At 36.2% G+C, this 22,392-nt stretch overlaps 1 protein-coding gene and 1 pseudogene across 1 annotated transcript in view; one reads left to right on the top strand and one right to left on the bottom strand.

The window, feature by feature from the left end:
* ATR (ATR serine/threonine kinase) overlaps positions 1-22,392 on the top strand; it is a 121,536-nt gene that overhangs the window by 67,742 nt on the left and 31,402 nt on the right. The window contains exons 27-35 of the mRNA XM_036755385.1: positions 4,552-4,762; positions 10,268-10,446; positions 10,817-10,981; positions 12,242-12,333; positions 14,506-14,597; positions 14,863-15,040; positions 17,680-17,859; positions 18,582-18,741; positions 20,177-20,356. Of these exons, the coding sequence (XP_036611280.1) occupies positions 4,552-4,762; positions 10,268-10,446; positions 10,817-10,981; positions 12,242-12,333; positions 14,506-14,597; positions 14,863-15,040; positions 17,680-17,859; positions 18,582-18,741; positions 20,177-20,356 (1,437 nt within the window). The remainder of the gene's footprint in view (positions 1-4,551; positions 4,763-10,267; positions 10,447-10,816; positions 10,982-12,241; positions 12,334-14,505; positions 14,598-14,862; positions 15,041-17,679; positions 17,860-18,581; positions 18,742-20,176; positions 20,357-22,392) is intronic.
* On the bottom strand, positions 20,993-21,758 carry LOC118846643 (annotated as a pseudogene).

A 22,392-nucleotide genomic window follows, 5' to 3' on the forward strand; every position in this document is an offset into this window, starting at 1 on the left:
TAAAAATGGGTAAATCAACTCACAGAGCCTGAATTTCCCTATTTACTAATTGGCAATAAAAAGACTCAAATATCTCCCTTGCCTAGTTGTAAGAAAAGCACTCTGCAACCATTACAGCTCTATATAAAGAGTTATTATTAAAGAAAATCTTCCTTTTACTGATCAGTCTTACGTAAAGATAACCTTGTTTTAACATTTACTACTTGTCTGTCTTAAAGTCACCTCTATCACATATCCAAAATTGAATCAATCTTCCTTTTCCCCAAAATGATTTCCCCTTTCCAAGTTTCTTTTAGTAGCAGCATACTGCCTTTTAAAGTGGGCTCCTACTACAGAAAGCATGGGATTATTCTTTATTTTTTTAGAAGATTTTTATTGCTCTTTTGCTTTTACATCACCTACATTTCCCCATATTTCTCTCCCTTCTCTTTGCCCCTCCCAGAGAGCCAACCCTTATGAAAAAGAATAAAAAAATTGGAAGAGGAAAAAACATCAGCAAAACAAATTAACGTAAAAGTCTGATTATTGTATGTTATACATTATATATGTCATGTATTCCACATCCATGGACCCTGCCTTTGAAATGGTACCTTTGAGTTTTAATAAATTCTTCATTCTCTGTATTCAGCGTTTTCAAGTTCTTTTATTTACTATAGTCAATCCCATCCTAGTTCAATTCACTTCTTCACTGTTTTATTGCAAGAATTTGCCTACATTTCTCCATTCTTTCTCCTCTCAAATAATAAAAGTCCTCCTTTCCTGTTGGACTATTTTTCTTAAATCTCTGCATGTGTTATGTTACCATCCCTGCAGAGGAATCTTTTTCTCTTTTTGTGCTGAATTGGGTATAAAGTCACCCTGACAACTTTCCTGTCTACTATTGAATGGTACATTCTTGACTTTAGTCAGCTAGCCTCATTGTCTTCCCCCACATACACCATGACCCTTCTTGGCTCTGTTGCTTTGCTTGTTTTTCCTCTAAATTGGAACATTCTCTATGTCTTTGAGACCCCCTGATTCAGTGGTCAGCCTCCTAAGTGAATCCTTCCCTGATTGCTCTGCCCCATGAGCATTTCTAGTCAATATTATATAGATGAGTACAGATTATATTCTGTCGTCTCATTTCCTTGTCTGGCAGCCTCTTAACCTCATTCAGATTTGGCAAAGGTCCCACGCCATGTATTCCCCACAGCATCTAGTACAATTCTGGGTACGTAATGAGTACTCATTCAGTTGTCTAGAGGCTGTTTGGGCACTTACATAGTAGATACTTGTTCAGGTGATAGAAAAGTGGGAATTAATTCAGGAGCCCTTGGTTCAAATCCAGGTTTTCCTGTTTACTCAACCTCACTGGGCCTCAACTTCCCATCTATAAAATGGGAATGATAGTACATGTACAATCTACCTCTTAAGATTGTTGTGAAAAAAGTAATTTGTAAAACTTAAGACTACTAAATAAATGTTAATGGTTGTTGCTGATCGAAATAATAAACTAATCTTTATAAAGTCAGATTCAATTTGGTTGGCCAAATTTAGTCATTTAAGAACAGACATTTTCAGAGAAGACTGAGGAGGTCCAATGAAACAATCTAAAATGGAAGAGAAATAGAAACTGGAAATGCTCTGTCTTTGTAAATGTTAGCTTCCTAAGGCAGGCTATGAGCTTAGATAAAAGATGGGCCTCTTGCTACTGAATAGAATAGAGTTACAGTTGATTCAAAATGTTCAAAAAAAGCTCTGTACTCATTTTGGCCCTTTTGACACCTTTCTCTAATGAAAAAGGCCTTTGTTATTTGAGTCTTAATTTATGCCACCTGCTGATAAAATTTGAAGTACTAAGTGTTTGATATTTCTAATATAGACAGGCTATTAATAATGTCAATCTTTTAAAATCTTTTTGCTTTGTATACATTGAGTAAAGATACTTCTGTCAAGTGTCATTGACCTAGGTTTCATTAATGCCTAAAGAGTCATTATGTTCCTTGTAGATTAATAAAAAGAAAGGGCCTCTCATGGTGTACATTGATAACATTTTTGGAGGTTATCAGTTGGGGGCAGTGGAGGTATGGAACAAATTTATACCATTAAAACCTCATTTGGCCTTTTCATCATTTTTCATATATTTAGAATTCATCAACTCAGGAGGCATAACAACAAATTGAAATATTCTTTCTTAGCTTTTTAACACAAAACACTCCAAGTTACTTTATTTGCATTTTGTTCACTGTAAATTTTGAAGATGGTTTTTCTTCCATCTTTGTAAGGTCCTCTATATTTTTTGGTCATAGATCCAATAATAATTCATTTAGAATATATAGCATGTATATGAAGCATAACTTCAATATTTCATTAGTTCTAGGGCTTCACTTGTATTGATAAGCCTTCCATATTTATTGTAGCCCTTCTTTGCCTCATTCTGTGTATTGGTTTTGTTTTATTTTTTTTTTTAATTCTTTAAGTTCCTATGTTTTGATAAATGTTGCGTAGGGAATCCACTCAGAATGCTAAATCTTTTCTTCTGCTTTTTTTCTCCTTATATGTTCATGTTCTAATGTAGTACTAAGGCTGTGCACCTGTTATTTTTCATTTTTGCTGTATAAACTTTGATACTTTTAAAGGTCATACATATGTCATTTATGCTTATATTCCCTAATGAGTCATCATTGGTAATACATTGCAGCTTATTTATGCCTGCCATTGGGCTTTCTATTTTCCTTTGGATTACTTATAGTTTTTATTTTTTCTTTGTGGGAATGCTTTATTTTATTTTAGGGGTTTTTTTTTTGTTCAGTTTTCTTTTATTTTCAGCACCAGATCCTCTCCTTCCTCCATCTCTTCCCCTACCCATTGAGAAGTCAAGAAATACAAAGCCCATTCAAATAGAAAGTCATACAAAACAAATTACCACAATAGCCTCCCCCCACCAAAAAAAAAAAAAGAGAGAAAAAAATTTGCTTTATTCTGGAGGTAGATAGCATTTTTCATCTTGACTCCTTAGGAACTGTGGTGGAGCATTGTGATGATCAGAGTTACTAAGTCTTTCACAATTGATTATCTTTACAATATTGCTGTTACTATATAATATAAATTGTTCTTTGGTTCTTCTTACCTCTTAACTTTGTTCCAATTCATACAAGTTTTCCCAGGTTTTTCTGAAACCATCCCCTTCCTTATTTCTTAACAGCACAATAGTATTCTATCATATTCATATACTATAACTTGTTTAGCCATTTGCCATTTGTTGGGCAGCCGCTCAGTTTTCAATTCTTTGCCTCCAAAAGAAAAGAGCTTCTATAAAGATTTTTGTACATATGGGTCCTTTCCCTTTTTCTTGGATCTCTGTAGGGTACAGGACTTGTAGATGTGCTGGTCAAAGGATATTCACAGTTAGCTTTTAGGAGATAGTTCCAAATTGCTTTCCAGAATAGTTAGATTAGTCCAGACTCTACCAGCAGTGTATTAATTTACTTATTTTCCCGAATCCTAGATGGGGATACTTTATAAATCCCAGCCATATAGCCTGGCATCATTGGAGAATTTTGTTTGATTTTTGGGTGAATCTGTGATCTCATCGATATAGATACTCATTTCAGCAATGAAGATAGCAATACATCCGTGCCCTTTCCACCAGTGTGACTCTTGTCAATGTTCTCCCATAAATCTTCCATAAGGTTTCCACCTAAAGTGCTGAGGAGTTTTCCCTAGGTCTCTCATCACTGAATTGAGAGCATATGGGGTTTCAATTGATTATGACAAACTCCTGATGTGGGACTGGACTGTTTTCTTTTAAGGTCATAAATTTCTCTAATGACGTTTTTTATATCACTTCTCTTGGCACAGTTTTACATTGGTAATTTGTGGTAGGCTAATTGACATTTGAGTGACTCTCAACTTTAATTCTTTGGATTTTCATATATGTGTATGTGCATATACACATGAATAAAAAACACTTGTTGAGTGATTTGATATTACAATGTGTGCCCAAAAACTTTTTACTGACGAAGGCATGTGAGCAGAGACATTTTGAGACCATGGGCATACAAAATAAAATAAAAACTCCTTACCCTGGGATTTAAAATATTTCACAATATGACTCTTAGCTACTTTTTATGTACAGTTCAAATTCCTTCCCTTCATGCCCTCTGTGTTTAAGATAAACTAAACTATAGAAGTTTGCTGATCTCATCCTCTTTCTGGCTCTGTGTTTAGGCAGTTTATTCCCATGATTTCAGGGTATACCCTCTACACCTGTCTATTGAATTCTTTATTATTTTTTCATTACTCATCTTAGGTACCACCGCCTCTATGCATCCTTCTCTGATCCTCCCAGCTGAAATTTTTTTTTTATTACTCCTCAAATTTTCTTATACCACTTTGTTTGGATCTTTACTTTTATCACAGTAAACCTGGGTATTATTTATGTGCATACAATATCCCTTTATTAGATTGTAAACTCTTTTTAGATCAGCAACTGTAGTGTTTTTCATTTTTGTTCTTTTAGCACCAAGTACACTGAAGCCTAAATTTATCTGTAAAATGTTTTCTTTGCAGGTGTATGCAGAGATTATGGCAGTTCTAAAGCATGATGATCAGAATAGTATAAGACTACAAGACAGTGCATCTGATTTGAGTCAGCTAAGTATGCAGACTGTGTTTTCCATGATTGATCATCTCACACAATGGGCTAGGCACAAATTTCAAGCACTAAATGCTGCAGAAATTCAGTCTAGCAAATCAAACAGAGAGAAAGTAGAGTCAAAGGGTGAGTGATTATTTTCTATCTGCCTGTTTCTTAATTGTTCTGATGTCTACTACTCTTTTATCCTCTGTACCTATTCTTCCTACACACAGCAGCCCAAAAAACTTTCCTCAAATATGATTTTCTTTATCATTTCTTTGCTCAAAATATTTTTATATTACCTATTCTCTATTTCCTAAAATGGAAAAAGGTTGAAAGAAAAGACATCAGTAGTTATGTCAGTTTCATATAAAAGCTTAATCATTATAGATCAGTTGCTATGATGATGAGACCAAAAGAGCCTAAAATCCACCTTATTGAGCAAACACTTCACTCACCTGCCAGGGTGGGAAAATGTTAATCAATGGCAACAGTGATTTTTATAACATTTTTTTTTTGGCGGGCAGAAGGCAGGATAATTGGGGTTAAGTGATTTGCCCAAGATCACACAGCTAGTAAGTGTGTCAAGTGTCTGAGGCTGGATTTGAACTCATGTCCTCCTGACTCCAGGGCCAGTGCTCTACTCACTGCGCCACCTAGCTGACCCAATTTTTATAACATTTTTTAAAAAAACCTTAGAGAAAGTTGGTAGAGGATTATAAGCAATATAATAATAAGTAATAAGTGCTAAGAGATTAGGGACCAATTTAAAGAAAGCTTAACAAGCCATCAAACTAAGCAAAATCATCCCAAAGATTTACTAAATGAAATTGAAAAGATGATGGCAAACAGATAAAAATGGAAAAGTACTAGGAAGATTTTTATAACAAAACCTCTTTATTATCAAAGATAATGAAGCTTCCCCATTTGGACTATAACTTCACTGACCCAGATGTTGCTATAGTGGTCATGAAAACAGCATTGGAAACAAAGGTAAGAAAAGCAGCTAGACTAGAACAAGTTATATGCGGAGGAGGTCCATGTTTAAAGTGACAAAATTCTGAGGCTACAGAAGGATAAATTCTTAACATTTCTAAAGGAGAGGAAACTACTAAGGCTTGGAAGAAATCTCAGACCTGATGACTACCAAAAAAGGTGACCTAGAGCATCAATTACTATCCATCCGCATGCCTGCTTTCCCATTAATATCAAATTTTTATGAGATTATCTAAACACACATGGAAGACATCTTAACGGAGGTATTGTAAGGGAACACGCAGCTTTGTTAGAATTTTTCAAGATTCCTTGAAAGACAACAATAACCTCATTTGGTCAGTCTCTGATCATTAATATTTCAAGCAAGACATGAAAGACATTTTTAGAGAGTCAAACCTTTCAGAAGTTCTGTTTGTGGGTGACTTTTTGTTAATTGCATCAAGGCCCCAAAACATTTCTGGAAAGCAAATGAGAAAAACAGTGATTCTGAATAGTTTGGCCTAACCTTCCACGTAGAAAAAACTAAAGATAAAGAATGATTATTGTCCAGATTGGGCAGCTAGATAGTACAGATAGAGCCCCCATCCCTCCTACCCCCTGCTGCCTGGGCCAGAAGTCAGGAAGACTCATCTTCCTGAGTTCAAATATGGCCTTGGACACTTACTAGCAGTGTGACCCTGGGCAAATCACTTAACGTTGTTTGCTTCACTTTCTTCATCTATATAATGAGCTGGAGAAGGAAATGGCAAACCACTCCAGTATCTTTGCCAAGAAAACCCCCCAAAAAGGGGTCACAAAGAGTTGGACAGGAATAAATTGACTCAATACTAACAAAATTATCCAGATGAGAACATACAGCTGGATGGACAACCTTTATAGCTTATATGTGTGTTTAATGAATAATTACTCACAGAGGGGGCGGAGCCAAGATGGCAGCTGGAAAGCAGGGACTTGCGTGAGCTCCCCACCAAGTCCCTCCAAAAACCTATAAAAAATGGCTCTGAACAAATTCTAGAACTGCAGAACCCGCAAAATAGCAGAGGGAAGCAGGGCTGCAGCCCAGGACAGCCTGGATGGTCACTGGGTGAGGTCTATTGCGCACGGAGCTGGGAGCAGGAGTGGAGCAGAGACCAGAGTGGGCGGCACAGACCAACCAGAGCAGGAGCCGGTCGGAGCTGGCCCTAGCGCCCTGAATCAGTGAGCTGTGGCAGTTACCAGACTTCTCAACCCACAAACACCAAAGACAACAGAGAAGGTTAGTGGGAAAAGCTGCAAGGGACAGAGTGGAAGGAGTTTGTGGTTCAGCCACCACCCCGGGGGCAGCAGAGGTGGGGCAGCTGCAGAACTACAGCTGCAGTTGCTTCCAGCCCCGGGCCCACCTGGCGGGAGGAATTAAGTGGCGCATCAGAGCAGGAGTGCAGAGCCTGCTTAAGATCTGAGTCCAGTCTGGGTTGGGGGTTCTTAGGGAAGGAGGAGTGCTGCTGTGGCAGAGCTGGCTGTAATAGCTCTGAAAACAACAGCACATCGCCTCAAGCTTGGAACAGAGTACTCTTTACTCTACAAGCAGTCATACCCCTACGAAAAACTCAAGGGTCAAGTTAGTTGGCTGGGAATATGGCCAGGCAGCGAAAACGCACTCAGATTCAGTCTCAGACTTTGGAATCTTTCTTTGGTGACAAAGAAGACCAAAACATACAGACAGAAGAAGTCAACAAAGTCAAAGAGCCTATATCAAAAGCCTCCAAGAAGAACATGAACTGTTCTCAGGCCAAGGAAGAGCTCAAAAAGGATTTGGAAAAGCAAGTTAGAGAAGTAGAGGAAAAATTGGGAAGGGAAATGAGAATGATGTGAGAAAACCATGAAAAACAAGTCAATGACTTGCTAAAGGAGACCCAAAAAAATACTGAAAAAGTACTGAAGAAAACAACACCTTAAAAAATAGACTAACTCAAATGGCAAAAGAGCTCCAAAAAGCCAATGAGGAGAAGAATGCCTTGAAAGGCAGAATTACCCAAATGGAAAAGGAGGTCCAAAAGACAACTGAAGAAAATACTACCTTAAAAATGAGAGTGGAGCAAGTGGAAGCTAGTGACTTGATGAGAAATCAGGATATTATAAAACAGAACCAAAGGAATGAAAAATTGGAAGACAATGTGAAATACCTCATTGGAAAAACCACTGACCTGGAAAATAGATCCAGGAGAGATAATTTAAAAATTATTGGACTACCTGAAAGCCATGATCAAAAAAAGAGCCTAGATATCATCTTTCAGGAAATTATCAAGGAGAACTGCCCTGATATTCTAGAGCCAGAGGGTAAAATAGAAATTGAAAGAATCCACAGAATACCTCCTCAAATAGATCCCAAAAAGAAATCTCCTAGGAATATTGGCCCCAAATTCCAGAGCTCCCAAATCAAGGAGAAAATACTGCAAGCAGCCAGAAAGAAGCAATTTGAGTATTGTGGAAACATAATCAGAATAATCCAAGATCTAGCAGCTTTTACATTAAGAGATTGAAGGGCTTGGAATACGATATTCCAGAGGTCAATGGAGCTAGGATTAAAACCAAGAATCACCTACCCAGCAAAACTGAGTATCATGCTCCAAGTCAAAATATGGATTTTCAATAAAATAGAGGACTTTCAAGCTTTCTCAGTGAAAAGACCAGAGCTGAATAGAAAATTTGACTTTCAAATAATTACGCACAGAAACACGGACACTGAACATAGACAGTGAATTAAATGGACATTAAATGGAATTAAATTAAATCTGCTTTCACACTTTTGAGAAGTTCCAGAGTTTTTTAAATGATCCCTGAAACAAAGGCCCATCTTTTTAATAACACAGATGTTCTTCTGGTGATTTGTATGGCTGCAGTTTTCTGAGAAATTGAGTTGAAGCTCGCTTAGAGGGCAGTGGAGAGTCACGTGCTGGGTCTGAGAAGGTTGCAGCACATTCAAACAAGAATTGACAAGTGGTATAAAAAGTATCTTTAAAGAAGCATATGAACAAAAAAAGAGGAATTGTTTCATGATCAAAACAAGAAATAACCCGTGGATGATGTCCCTCTTCCACAGGAGAACTCCAGTAAGGTTGTCACACATTTGGTAGCTCCAACAGTGAATTTACTGGAGGCTACAGCTGTGTTATATAAGACTTTTGTAATCTGTAACATTGGAAGGAATACCCACATTGATGAATCACAGATCACATGAGTCAGCCTGTACTGTGTCTACATTTCTCTGTCACCGAAACATTTTCAAATTTTTTTTTCATATCTTTCTCAATTACTTCTCCCCCAGTCTGATAATACCCTTGCTGTACTAACAGAACCCTAATACAATTTATATCTGTATTATTTTTAATGGGCTGATTTGTTGCATAATTTTTAAAAATTATTTCAAGTGGGTTTTGCCCCACATTGTAACTTTTGCAATTCCAGATTGTAAGTAGGGGCTGTATTTTATATTTCTTTTGTGTGCTCCTATTACTGCCTGACAGAGTACAGAGCATCCTAAAGGCTTTCAAGTATTTTTTAACTAGTACTCTTTTTTGTGTACCTCCTACAAATACTAGTTTTCTCTGAAAACATTACTCTTTTAAAAATCCCTATTAGAATCCCAAAATAACATCTGCAAGATTGCCAACTATTAGCTAGGAACATGGGTAAGGGGAATCGTGCCCCAGCGATATTAATGAGTAGTTGTTGTTATTTTCAAAACATCATTAGCATTTCTGCAGCGGGCAGATGAAATGGCCGGTCATTGTGGTTTGTCCCCAGTCATCTTCCTCACACAGTATGAAAACATAACTAGCCTTTTATGAGTGATAGTACAGTATGAAATAATATTTAGGAATGAAGTACATCCCCATTATTCTGTTATTTGCCAGTATTGTTAGCTAGCTTTTATATTTCAAGCCCAGAAGCTTGTGCTTTTTTGTGAGTAATACTTTATATTTGTATAACTCTATAGTTTTAAATCTGCTTTCACATAGGTGATCTCGGTAGCAGTGTGGTAGAGGAGGAAGAGAAATGACTTTGGAGTTGGCCTTGAGTTCCAATTCTGACTTACTAGTATTCGATCTTGGACAAGTCAATTAATTGCCTAATGCCTTAGTTTCTTCATCTGCAAAAATGAGGAGAGTTAGATCTGATGGCTTTCGAGACCTTCCAGCTAGAAATTTATGAATTTATTATCTCATTGGATGCTTATAGTGACCCTGTGAAGTACACTTGGCAGACCAAGTGATAATTCTGCCAATTGATCAGATATTTAATAAGTGCTTATTGTATGCCCGTTAGTGCTAGGGGAACTACAGACACAATGCCTTCCCTCTTAATGATTGGAGTTGAGCACAAAATGCTTTACAGAGGAAGAAATTGAGACTTAGAGAGGAAAAGTGATTTGCTCAAGATCACAAAGCTAATACCTACTAGAACTAGGACTAAAATCCAGCTTCTCCATTCCTAGGCCAATAGTCTTTTCATTTCCTCCAGAATCTTGCCCTGTAGGCATTTCTATAACGATTGTATGCACTTAAAGTACGCAGATTAATTAAGAAGACAGACTGAACTTTGGTGACTTACTAATATGTTTACTAAGTGTATCTTGTCAGTTGTTAATTACTATATTGTCTTTTTTTAATGTAGCGTCTGCTGGGGACTATGAAAACTATCAGAGCGTGGCATGTTTTCTTGATCTTATACCTCAGGACACACTAGCAGTGGCTTCCTTTCGATCTAAAGCATATACAAGAGCGGTGATGCACTTTGAATCATTCATTACAGAAAAAAAACAAAATATTCAAGAGCATCTTGGATTTCTACAGGTTTGAAAATAAAATATTGAGATATTAACATTGTGATAAATATTTTTTGACAATTTCTATGCCAAAGAAGAAGGAAAAGTTAACTTAACATAATTTTATATTTATCTGATTCAGAAAGGACTTCAGCATGTTGTAGTTACTCAAACTTATTTTTTATGAACATCACTTATTTTGCTATAGATGAGCATCTCTGAATGTACATTAATACAGTGTTTTGGCAATGTAATACCAGATAAGAAAGAATGCCAAAATGTTACTTGTGAACAATAATTCTGCTTTCATTCACATCTTTTTTAGTTGAGGAAAAAATCTTAATTGATGCTTTTCTTTGCACTTCATAATTGTGATATTTTTAAATGTTTGAACATAGAAATTATATGCTGCAATGCACGAACCAGATGGGGTGGCTGGCGTAAGTGCAATTCGGAAAGCAGAACCATCTCTGAAAGAGCAGATCCTCGAACATGAAAGCATTGGCTTACTGCGGGATGCCACAGCCTGTTATGACAGGGCCATTCAACTAGAACCTGACCAGGTAAGATAAAAGTTCTAGAGTAATGCAGTGGTAAGAACACTGAATTAGGGGCTTGGGAGTCCTGGGTTATAATCCTAGTTCATGGTTAATCATGTAATCTCAGTTTCCTTATTTATATAATTGGCCAGAAGAGGTTGTGCTACATTACTATACAAATTCATATATATCTATATATTTTTATTTATTTCTATGGTGATTACTGAATTGGATTGATATGAGGATCAAATATGATATATGTAAAAGTTCTTTGAAAACTGTGATCTCTACATCAGAATTTTAATGTTAGATAGATTTTGGCTTTTAAAGTCATGTGTCATTATATACATTTCTATGTATATGTAAGTGTGTACATGCATACAACAGTTATACATATATGCATTGTATGTGTAAATAAACACACACACACACACACACACACACGGATAGATCCATTTGAAGGATTTCTAGATGGACCAGAGTAACCCAGCATGTAAAGAAACGGGCCAGTTGTGATCATATCTCTCCTCCCATTCTGCTCTAAACTCCTTAACAAAAACTGTACTTAGTATAACAGAGTATATTCACTTATACTTCCCACATTCTCTCCTAAATTTTCTGTTATCTGACTTACCACCTCATTAGTTAACTCAAATTTCTCTCTCCAAAGTTACCAGTAATCCCTTACTTGCCAGATCTAATGGCTTTATCTTGATTCTCATTCTCTTGACTTTTGCAGCATGTGTTACTGTTGATCATCCTTTCCAGGATTTCATGACTGCTCAATTTTGGTTCTCCTCCTAACTGACTATTTTTTCTCAGTCTCCTCTGCTAAGAGATGCCACACCCACTAAATATGGGTTGTTTCCAAGGGCTCTTTCTTGGGCCTTCTTCTCCTTTCTCTTTCTACTCTCTCACTTGATGATCTCATCACCCTTCATGGATTCAGTGATCATCCCATCTCTTTGAAGATGATTCCCAGATCTGTTTGTCTCTCCCTAGTTTTTGTCTTTGTATTCCTCATGTTTAGGGCAATTTCTGACACACAGTTGGCACTTAATAAATGCTTATTGATTGATTACTTGATTATCTTGCAAAACCAACCAGTTGTCAAACAAAAAATAACAATCGCAGAATGGTGGATGATATTTTTTATTACATTATCATTTAAGCAATTTAGTGTTCACTTGATTAAAATTGCATTTCATTTTAAATGTTTTTCAGTTTAGTTCACTTGATATAACTGTGACTGCATTGATATTTTAAATATTTTTCAATTTATAGATCATTCATTATCATGGTGTAGTGAAGTCCATGTTAGGCCTTGGTCAGTTGTCCACTGTAATCACTCAGGTGAATGGCGTGCATGCTAACAGGTAATATTTTTTAAAGGAATAATTTTCCTTAGTTGTCGTTGTCTTTAACTCAGGAATTTATAGCAAGTAATTTCAGAAAATAAATTATCTTCTCAACTCATGAAACATGTAGGGCTTATGCTAGTCAGTGTAGCATTGTTCCAAAAAAAGATATTTTATTCTACTTCATAATAATAATTTACATGATGTTTGAAGGTTAGCAAAGTACTTCATACACATTATCTCATTTGGCCCTCACAACCTAGCTTCTGACTTAACCTCTTGTTTAAGGAGTTACATGCTATTTTTTAAATTTAAATTTAAAGAAATGACTGCTATGTGCAGAGCCCTTATTAGTCTTTTGGTGCTTTTTAGTCTAAGACCTAAGTTATCTGTAGTTCATTTGGAAAGACCTCCTCCCCCCTAGGTAGCAACCATCATCATCATTAATTAGATCTTCATCCTTCAGATTAATAATAATATCTTAGATATATTTGCTTGATACAGTTTACAGAATACTTTGCTCACAGTAACTCTATGAGAATATTCACTTATAAGTTATGAATCCCAGTTTATAGATGAGGCAACTGAGGCTTAAGGAGGTTGAGTTTTATGACTTGAACCTAGAAGTCCAGTGATCTTTGTATTATGCCATTTAAACCTTCTGCTGGCAAATTTCCAAGAACATTTTGCATTTAAAGCATATTACTTAAAAAATGATGGTGATAAATAAAAGTGCTGGGCCTAATTTCTAGCATATTGTCAGTAGAAGATGTTGAAGAAAGTACTGTATAACCAGTTAATTTTTTTTCTGTAGAAAGTACAGTTCAAAGAAAAAAGGCACATCTCTTTGAAAAAGTAAGCTGAGTAGCAGTTTTTCCAGTAGAACAAACATGAATGAATGATATCAGAGTGGTTTCCAGAGTAACCTCCTGAGTAAGAAAAAATTAGACAGGAAACATCTCTGCTATTGCAGACTCATGTCCAGTTAACCTGCATAATATCTCTCCTCCATCTTAAATGCCAAGCAATGTGTAATAGAGCCAATATCACCAGAAAACTAGTTTCCTCTTCCGAAAAGAGACAGAGAAGTAGTAAACACGAATACACATAGCTCTAGAACTAACTTTTAGTTCAAAGGAAGCAAATAAATTCTTTTTTTAAATAAGTTGTTCGTATAGTAAATGAAGCTATTGGTAGTACATTTTTATATAATCACAAGGATTCACTTTGTTTCTGAAAGTGAGAAAAGAAAAGGGAATTTTATTGGTTAAAAATACTTTTTTTGTACTTAGCACTATATTTCTTTAAACCTTGTTATAAACTGTATAGCATATTTACATTTAGATATTTGAAGAGATAAATGGATTTATGTGCTATTACTTTAATAATTTTTAATAGAAAAAGCATAAGTAACTAACTACTTTGCCTTGTTCCTGTTTATACATGCCTTGAGAAAGCCTCACTGGTTGTTCATAATCTAAGTCCCTACTGTACACCTGGTATCAAAATTATAGCCATAGTGTCTTTGAAAGAAAGAGCCAACTTTTATGAGGCAGGCTTTGCTAACTTAAAGTGACAGAATATGTCATAAGTATTTATTAAAGCTTTAGGGTGACCTGTTTTTACATTTTTTTAATGTGACTGACCACATGAGCTTCTTCCGACTTTTGAATCTAATGTTGACTTTACTCTTTTTTAATCCGTCTCCACTTCAAGTAGTTACTTCTTTCCCAAAAAAATCTACATCATTTTACTACTACCACTTATCATGTGTCCCTTTACTTGTATCTCTTTCCTAATAGACTCATTCAAGCTAGGTACTGTATCACTTCTGTATTTGTGTCCCCAGCACCTAGGACAGTGGCTAGAACATATTAGTAAGTATTTCATAAATGTTATTGATTGATCAGTAATTGATTTTTGTCTTTTTTATTTAAAGCAAGCAACTAACTAATCATGATGACAACTTAATATATGCTCCTAGAACTAGAATGTGGTCTTAGAACATAGACTAATAGAACTACAGAAATGACTATTAGAGGGAGAAAATGGCTTAGGAGTAAAGGAAAATTTAGAACTTACCAAATTATTTCTGGACATTTTGTAGCAAAACACTTTGTTCTTGAATCTTTTCAAAATCTCCACTTAGAACTTAAATAGAATGATGAATTGAGGTTTTTTCCCCAATAGGTCTGAATGGACAGATGAATTAAACACATACAGAGTGGAGGCAGCTTGGAAACTGTCACAGTGGGATTTAGTGGAAAACTATTTGGCAGCAGGTAAAAATGGATTAAAATACAAGCAGGTTTAATACACTTAGAAATACTTTAGAAGTAAGCAGGAATGTTTATAATTAGTCTTTCCATCTGTACTACTCTCTTTTTTCCCTTTAGATACTTTAAAGTAGAATGAAGTACTCATTTTAAAAACAACTTTAGATGAATTGAACTGTGGATTTTTACTAAGCACTTTGTCAAATGAGACTTTGTATACTAACTGCTGTAACATAATGTGAAATTACTTGATTCTTAATTTATTTTTCAGATGGGAAGTCAACAACATGGAGTGTGAGACTGGGACAGCTATTGTTATCAGCCAAAAAAAGGGATACAACAACTTTTTATGAGACGTTGAAACTAGTCAGATCAGAACAAATTGTACCTCTTTCAGCAGCAAGTTTTGAAAGAGGCTCCTACCAGCGAGGATATGAATATATTGTTAGGTACTTTTTTGGTTTCTCTAGATCTGATATTTTTACAAAGTTATTTTAAAACCTCACCTGATAAGTCCACAGCTTATTCCATTCATAGCAAATGTTATAATATGTTTGGTATGTTATGTCATACCTGGTTAAATTGAATTGTCCTGTGATTGTTTGTTTCTACCTTGAAATCACTTGTATTTGCTAAAAAGAAAACACCTTTCTGACCAACCGTTTTTAATCTGAGATGTATTTCAGGAACTTTTTCTAATGCCACTAGTGTTTTGCAGATCTATAACTTCATCTCTGTGAGTTTTCCTACTTGATACAAATTGTATTTCCTCCACATTTTAGTAAATAATAAAACAAGTTGTTGTACCCAAAAAGAGTCATCCTCTGATGGCCAGCCTGTACTTTGTACTTACCTATGCTGGTTGCAGAAATGCATTCTGTAAGTGACCCATTATTGAAACCTTTTCAGGTTGATGGAAAAGATAGCTTGTACTTAGCTAGAACAAATAGCCTTTTGAGACCCCAGGTTCATTTCCACCTCATAACAACGCATTGGAATAGAACCTTAATAGACAGCAAATTTTTTTAAAACAACAAAATAACTTACTCTAGGTTCCATCTAATTCAGAAATGTATTCTTTATGTCATTATCCTAGACAAATGGCCTCTGCTAGTTGTAGACATCTTATTTTAGTTACTGATGATTTTTCTAAGTAATTTGTGATTCAGTTTTATGAATTTTAGTTAACTATAATAAAGCAGTTTCTCAGGCATTTAACAGAAAAGGACATCAGATATTTTAGTGGTACTATTTTATTATAGCCTTATTATCATTTATTTCCCAGAAAGATAATATCCGGTCAGAAAATAAATTCTAACATATTTGCTTATACAGGAGGGGGAAATGACAAAAAACTTTTTAAAACTTTTTGGGTTACATAGGAAAAAAATGATATTTTAATGAATTTTTTTCATTTATTAATCTGAAAGATAATATGGACAACTACATATGTGCATGATACAGTTTTTATTGTTAGCTCCCTTTATTAGATTTTGTGCCAATGAGGCCAGCGTGGCAGGTCCAGAACTTAAATGAAATAGTTGCTTTAATAAGTATGTATGCTGCAGCCAATGTCTATACTCTGTAAATGTTGCTATTTATGTGGTTGGTTATAAGAACTTACAGAAAACAGCCATTGCCTCAATTAGAGAGAAAATTCAAAGTGAGGACCACAAATAGTCATGTCAATCATAAAAACAGACATTTTACATGTATATGTAAAAATTGGGGTTTTTTTTTTAGTAGTGTTGCTTGTATGCTGAAGTTTTTCTTTTTTTTTTTACTTGTAGTTAGTTTTAAAAATTGAGGAGAATAGCAGAGAACTAGCTTTATAAATTAATGTTTTATGCAGTTTTTTAGTGTTAAAATTTTACAACTTATATATCAAGAATAAATAGGAATAGGGACTATACATGTAACTTAATTGGTTGAGGAAGGTCTTTCTGTCTCTGCTGTTCAGCATCTTCTCTGATACTTAGAGTCTTAGTTGTCTAGAGCAGTGGCATCAAATTCAAATAGAAATCAAAGACACTGATCTGTGTTTAAGGATCCCTGTGGGCTACGTATTGACTTAGTTTTAAATATGGTATCTGTGTTTTATTTTATTTTTATTTATTTTGCTACATATTTCCCAATTACATTTTAATCTGATTCATGCTGCACTTGGGAATGTTGTGGGCCATGTGTTTGAATCCTCTGGTACAAAACCCTGAGAGGTTCCGTGACCTGCTCAAGAGTCACTGTAGCAGCAAGCACCCTGGCATGTCCAGGATGGCTGCTAGCACAGGTTCTTTGATCTGCTTTACTAGGAAAGATAGCTTTTTAAGAGGTCAACAGTCTTCTTTAGTTACATTCATTAATTCAGGGGAAAAGTCAGCACCCTGAACATCAAAAAAAATACAAGCACAAAGACCAACAGACAGGGCTCTGACTGCCTGATCAAAACAATGTTGCCACACACTCTACATATATCACTGGATCGAGAGAGCCTTTACCTCTGAGTAGTTGAGGGGCTCTGGACATACGCCTACTCAGAGTCTCAACCAGAAAATCAAAAAGATCCTTCTCGTAAGCAAACTCCCAAAGCAAAATACCAACCTCAGAGTATACATACACTTTTAAGAGCCAGAAGGTGTCACAACCCTCATGACTCAGTGCCTAATTAACTCAGTACCAAAAGGTGTGAAAGCCTTCCTATAGGCAAACCTTCCTATGAGCAAGCCTTCCCTAAGCAAGCTTCCTTCCCCCAATGGGCTCTGTGACTCAGGATGTATCATAGCTGTGAGCTGGGCCAGAGCTCAAAGCAGGTCACGTAGGCCTATTAATGGACAGGAGAGATATTCCTATTCCATTAACATTACAGTCACGCAGGCAGGATGTGTCAGAGGCAGGATTTGAACATAAGTCTCCTTGACTCTGAAGCCAACTCTAGCCCCTGTGCCTTGCTGCCTCAAGAAGAAATATTTTGGTTATAACTGTTCATTTGATTATTTTGAATTCAAAAGTCATTTGATCCTTCATGATCGGTTTGATTCATATGACCAAAAGACAAGTTTTTAATTTAAATAGATTTCTCATCTCCCTTTAGGTTACATATGCTCTGTGAATTGGAACACAGTATTAGACCTTTATTTCAGCAGTCCACAGGTGACAGTAATCAAGAAGATTCCCTCAACTGGTTAGCTCGTCTAGAAATGACTCAGAATTCCTATCGAGCCAAAGAGCCCATCTTGGCACTCCGTCGAGCTTTATTAAGTCTCAAAAAAAGGTTTGACTTTTCACTTTCTTTTCTTAATGTTGAATTTTTTAAATTCAGTGTTATATATATATATATAAGTTTTATCTGAGGATATTTAAGCATCCTAATTTTTGGTCTGACTCAGTGGTTACCTTTGTGTTATCAAAAGTATAGTCAACATGGATTAGTGGAAAGAACATTAGGCTTGAAGTCAAGAGACCTGGATTGATTTCTGTCTCATGTTTACTGACTGTACAACCAAGAAGTTCATCTGAGCCTCAGTTTTCCCATTTTGAAAACTGAAATAATAATATTAGCAGTATGTTTCACAGAATTATAATGCAGAAACAACTTTGCAGTTGGGACACAGAAGGAAATGTAAAGAGCTATTATTAATTTTACTACCTCTGACCTAGTTCATTCATTCATGTCTGTGTTTAAAGCTTTTTTAATACCTTTATATACAGATTGGTTCATTACGATGAATTTTCATGAGCCCTAGAATATATGAAAGTAGGTAAATATTTTTAAAAGTTATAAGTAAGCATTTAAAGAAGTGTTTATTAGACTCCTTTGAAGGAGAATTGCATGCATCCTCCTTGGTATGTGGGACTGTTTCTAATTTTTCTCTTTGTTTCCTTGATTTATATCTTAGTACTTTCCATATAAATAGGTGTTAAATTGAATTGAATGCTGAGGTCAGATATTTCACTTCAGCTATTCATATATTGCACTTTGGACTGTTACTCTAGACCAGACTATAGCGAAATGGTTGGAGAATGCTGGCTGCAGAGTGCCAGAGTTGCCCGAAAGGCTGGCCATCACCAGACAGCCTACAATGCCCTCCTTAATGCAGGAGAATCACGACTTGCTGAATTATATGTGGAAAGAGCAAAGTGGCTGTGGTCCAAGGTAATAGAGAAGACTGTATCACCAATGTATTGCCAATATACTGTGTCTCCCTCTGCCTGCTATCTTCTGGTGAGGAATAAGGACTGACAGGTCTGCTTATTGACAGAGATAATGCCTAAGCCTGTTTCAGCCTTCTTTCTCATTTACCTACCACAGCCTGTCTGGAACCAAGGACTCTTGGTGCTACTATTGTCCAGGTTGCTGCCTTCTTTGTCTTTTGGAAGCCCTTGCATTCCTTCCTAGCCTTGTACAAAAGCAGTAGTGACATAACCTTTACTCTTTCTGCTAGACTTGATGTCTAGGACTGTTTTTTCTACTTTGAATGTAGTTGGCACCCAATTATTTTTAACCGTTTCTTGTTTCCTAGAGATTAAGCTATGAGGGCAGGGGGAGTGGGGAGATTGCAAACCAATTCATTTCTCCCCCTAGCTTCTGGCCTTAGGTTCGGAGACCATCCTTCTTCCTCTGAAGGCTCATATGGACATCCTGATCCCTAGCTCAGTTCTTATCTCCTTAGATCAGGGCTGTCCATTTGCGTGGCCTGCCTACAAGCATAGAAATTTACATAAGTGCTTTAGTTAACGAAGCCGAGCTACCACAGAGCTCTCACTAAAATGACAAATCAAAATATATTGTGTGTTGTTTCAATAAAAACCTAAGGTTGAACAGCCCTGCCTTAGATCATAGCTGAGAGTTCCTTTCTCCCTTAGCTGTCCCACAGTCTCTCCCAGACTGAGACTAACTCCTTTGGGGCATTTCTAGTTTTCTTGCTTCTGAAAAAGTTTGCTTGTTTCTGAAGTAAAACTTTCATTCTGAAGCCATGCAGTACCTCTGGAGACTGAAACACCCAGTGGTCCTCAAATCAGGCATGTAATGATGAAGGAGGAACTATGGTGAGGGCTTGTGTAACAAACTGAACTTAATTCCCAGACTACATAGTTCCCACTACTCACCTTAATGGAGTTGTCAAGCACAGTATGATCTATATTAGATATTAAGTTGAGGCTACAATATTTGCCAGTTGTGGATGCTGTAATCCTGTTAAAAACAGGATTGTTGATGAAGAGAAGAAATATTGCTTAGTTAAGAAGAGGAAATAGTGATCTCTCTCCCATCAAGGAACAAAAAAAAAAATCAATCTTTGGGCATAAATCACTAGCTGATAAAAATTGTTTTGCATTTTTCGTGGCACTCGTTGCTACAGGGATTTTACATAATATTCAAGTCTCTGTGCTCTTAGGAATTTATTATTATAGAAACAGAATTTTATTTGCCTCAATACTCTAAGTGAAAATCAAATCAAAAGAGCATGTGGTGGTAAACAGTGAGTAGACTCATGATGCTGTAGATCCATAACATTAACTCAAACACTTTGGACTATGCATTTTGTTGTTACAGACAAGAATATTAAAACAAAACATTTCACCTTTTTTAGGGGGATGTTCACCAGGCATTAATTGTTCTTCAGAAAGGGGTTGAGTTATGTTTTCCTGAGAATGAAGCTCCCACTGACAGCAAGAATAAGTTAATCCATGGTCGAGCTATGCTACTTGTGGGTCGGTTTATGGAAGAAACAGCTAACTCTGAAAGCAACGCAATTATGAAAAAATATAAGGCAAGTTGAATTCCTTACTCAGAGAACAGAAGTTACAGTTTTAACATGAATAATCAAGAGCAAGTAATAGTGTAATTCCTACCTTATATTTTATATATTTTAAGATTTGTAGTTAGAATCCATCTTGATATTATGATTGCTACTAATAAACATTTAAGCTTGAACAACATACTAAACTAAAATCAGAATATGTATTTGGACAGTTTATCTGTCCAATGGCCTCAAAATTTTCGGAACTCTCCAAAATGAGAAAGGGACATGATTCACTAAGATTATGGGTAAACATCAACCTTATTGATCATTTGTATCCTAATATATGTTAAAAGATGCTTTCATTAAGTTTTTGTTTAATCAGAAAGTTAGAAAAAAATCTGCAAAATTACTTTTATTTGTATTTCCTTTAAGTGGACTAAAGTAAATTTGTAAGAGCTGAGACTAACTATGGTTACAATTTGTTTTTGTTTTTTTTAGAGTAGCTACAAGCTTTTTTTATTACCACTCCAAAATGAGAAAAAGTCTCATAAAAGAATAGAAAATAGTGTCTCATCTCTTTTCCAGGTTAATCTCAAATGAAAACAACCAACGTGTAGAATCGGGTCTTTGGTTTTGTTTTGTGACTGCTCAACGTAGTAACTGTTGTGGTTTTCTTGATATATTGTAGAATCTTTAATAATTGTCAAAGATGTAGAACTTCATTCTATCAGTCAATCAAACAAGCAAGACAGCATTTATGCATCCATCATTTTCTGGATTGTTGGTAACTTGTGCATATTTTCCCCATATAACTTTGCCTCCTTGTGTCACAAGGCCCAGCTCACTCACATTCACTTCAATGACAGTCCCTTTGGTAATAACACCCAAAGTTGTGTATAGCGGGGAGGAGGGATTCTTCTTCACACCACGTATGGGTAGCTTTAAGTTCAGGATGAGTTACATGAGCCTTCTTAAAACGTAAACCCACGGGCCTCATGAATCTTTCATGTTTCGGTGGTTTTCGAGTAAAGCCATCCCCAGCAAAGCAGACTTTAGTAACCATTCTCTTCCAAGCCTTCTTCTTTCTCTTTCCTGTACGAATAACCTGTAACGCTTCTGTTTAATCATATTGGAAAGGACTTTGGCTCAGGACTGTCCCTCTCTGTCCAGCAGATACACACGCCCTGCTCCTTGGGGAGTTTTTTCATCATTCTTTCGCTTGGTATTTCTCTTTTCATGCATCTTGATAGTCTTTTTCATCTGAATCTTCTCAGCATGATGCTGTTTATGGTCGAGTTTGGCCTTCAGACCAATCATTTTCTTTGCTTTCTTTGAACGTTCATGAGCTTCTTGGCTTTCCTTCTTTCTCTTTTTCTCATGGTAATCCATACCGTTTTCGGTGTAATTCTATGTATTCGTTCTGTGGCATGTTGACGCCTGGGGGCCGGTCGAAGTACTGTGGAAAACGCTTCCAAACTTCAGACCGTCCGCTGCTCGCAACCGACTCCCCACCTGGTTACATTTTGTTAACACAAAGAAGATATTTAAATTCTGGGCTGGTTTCAGGTATTATAATCATCAAGTCACTTATCTGGTAAGGAAAAGAACTAACATAACCTCTGGTTGGGAGAGAATACACATCTCACATCTGTTTATTGACTACACTGAAACATTCCCTCTCATATTTCAGTACTTCAGCAATTCATGATTTCATCACAATTGGTACTTACTTCCCTGATACACAGATTTCAAATCTCTTGTCCATTTAGTAAACAGTTTCGTAAATTGTTTTGATGGAAAAATTAGATTACTTGCCAAACTTTTAAGGGTGAGCCTCTCTGGACTTATCTTGGCTAGTCCTAGGACAACAGAAATCATTCTATTGCTGGATGTATATTAGAAGCCTGTCTGTTTAGGAGGACCTGTTAGAACTTACAACCCTGTTAATAATAAGACCTTTGAAATTTCAGAGGCCCCTTCTCCCTACTGTAAAGCATAGGAATAAGACTTACGCTCAATTTGTTAACATATAGTAAATATAAAGAGGTTTTTTAGAATGTCTC

The sequence above is a fragment of the Trichosurus vulpecula genome, chromosome 4 (genome assembly GCF_011100635.1).
Source record: "Trichosurus vulpecula isolate mTriVul1 chromosome 4, mTriVul1.pri, whole genome shotgun sequence".
NCBI lineage: Eukaryota > Metazoa > Chordata > Mammalia > Diprotodontia > Phalangeridae > Trichosurus > Trichosurus vulpecula.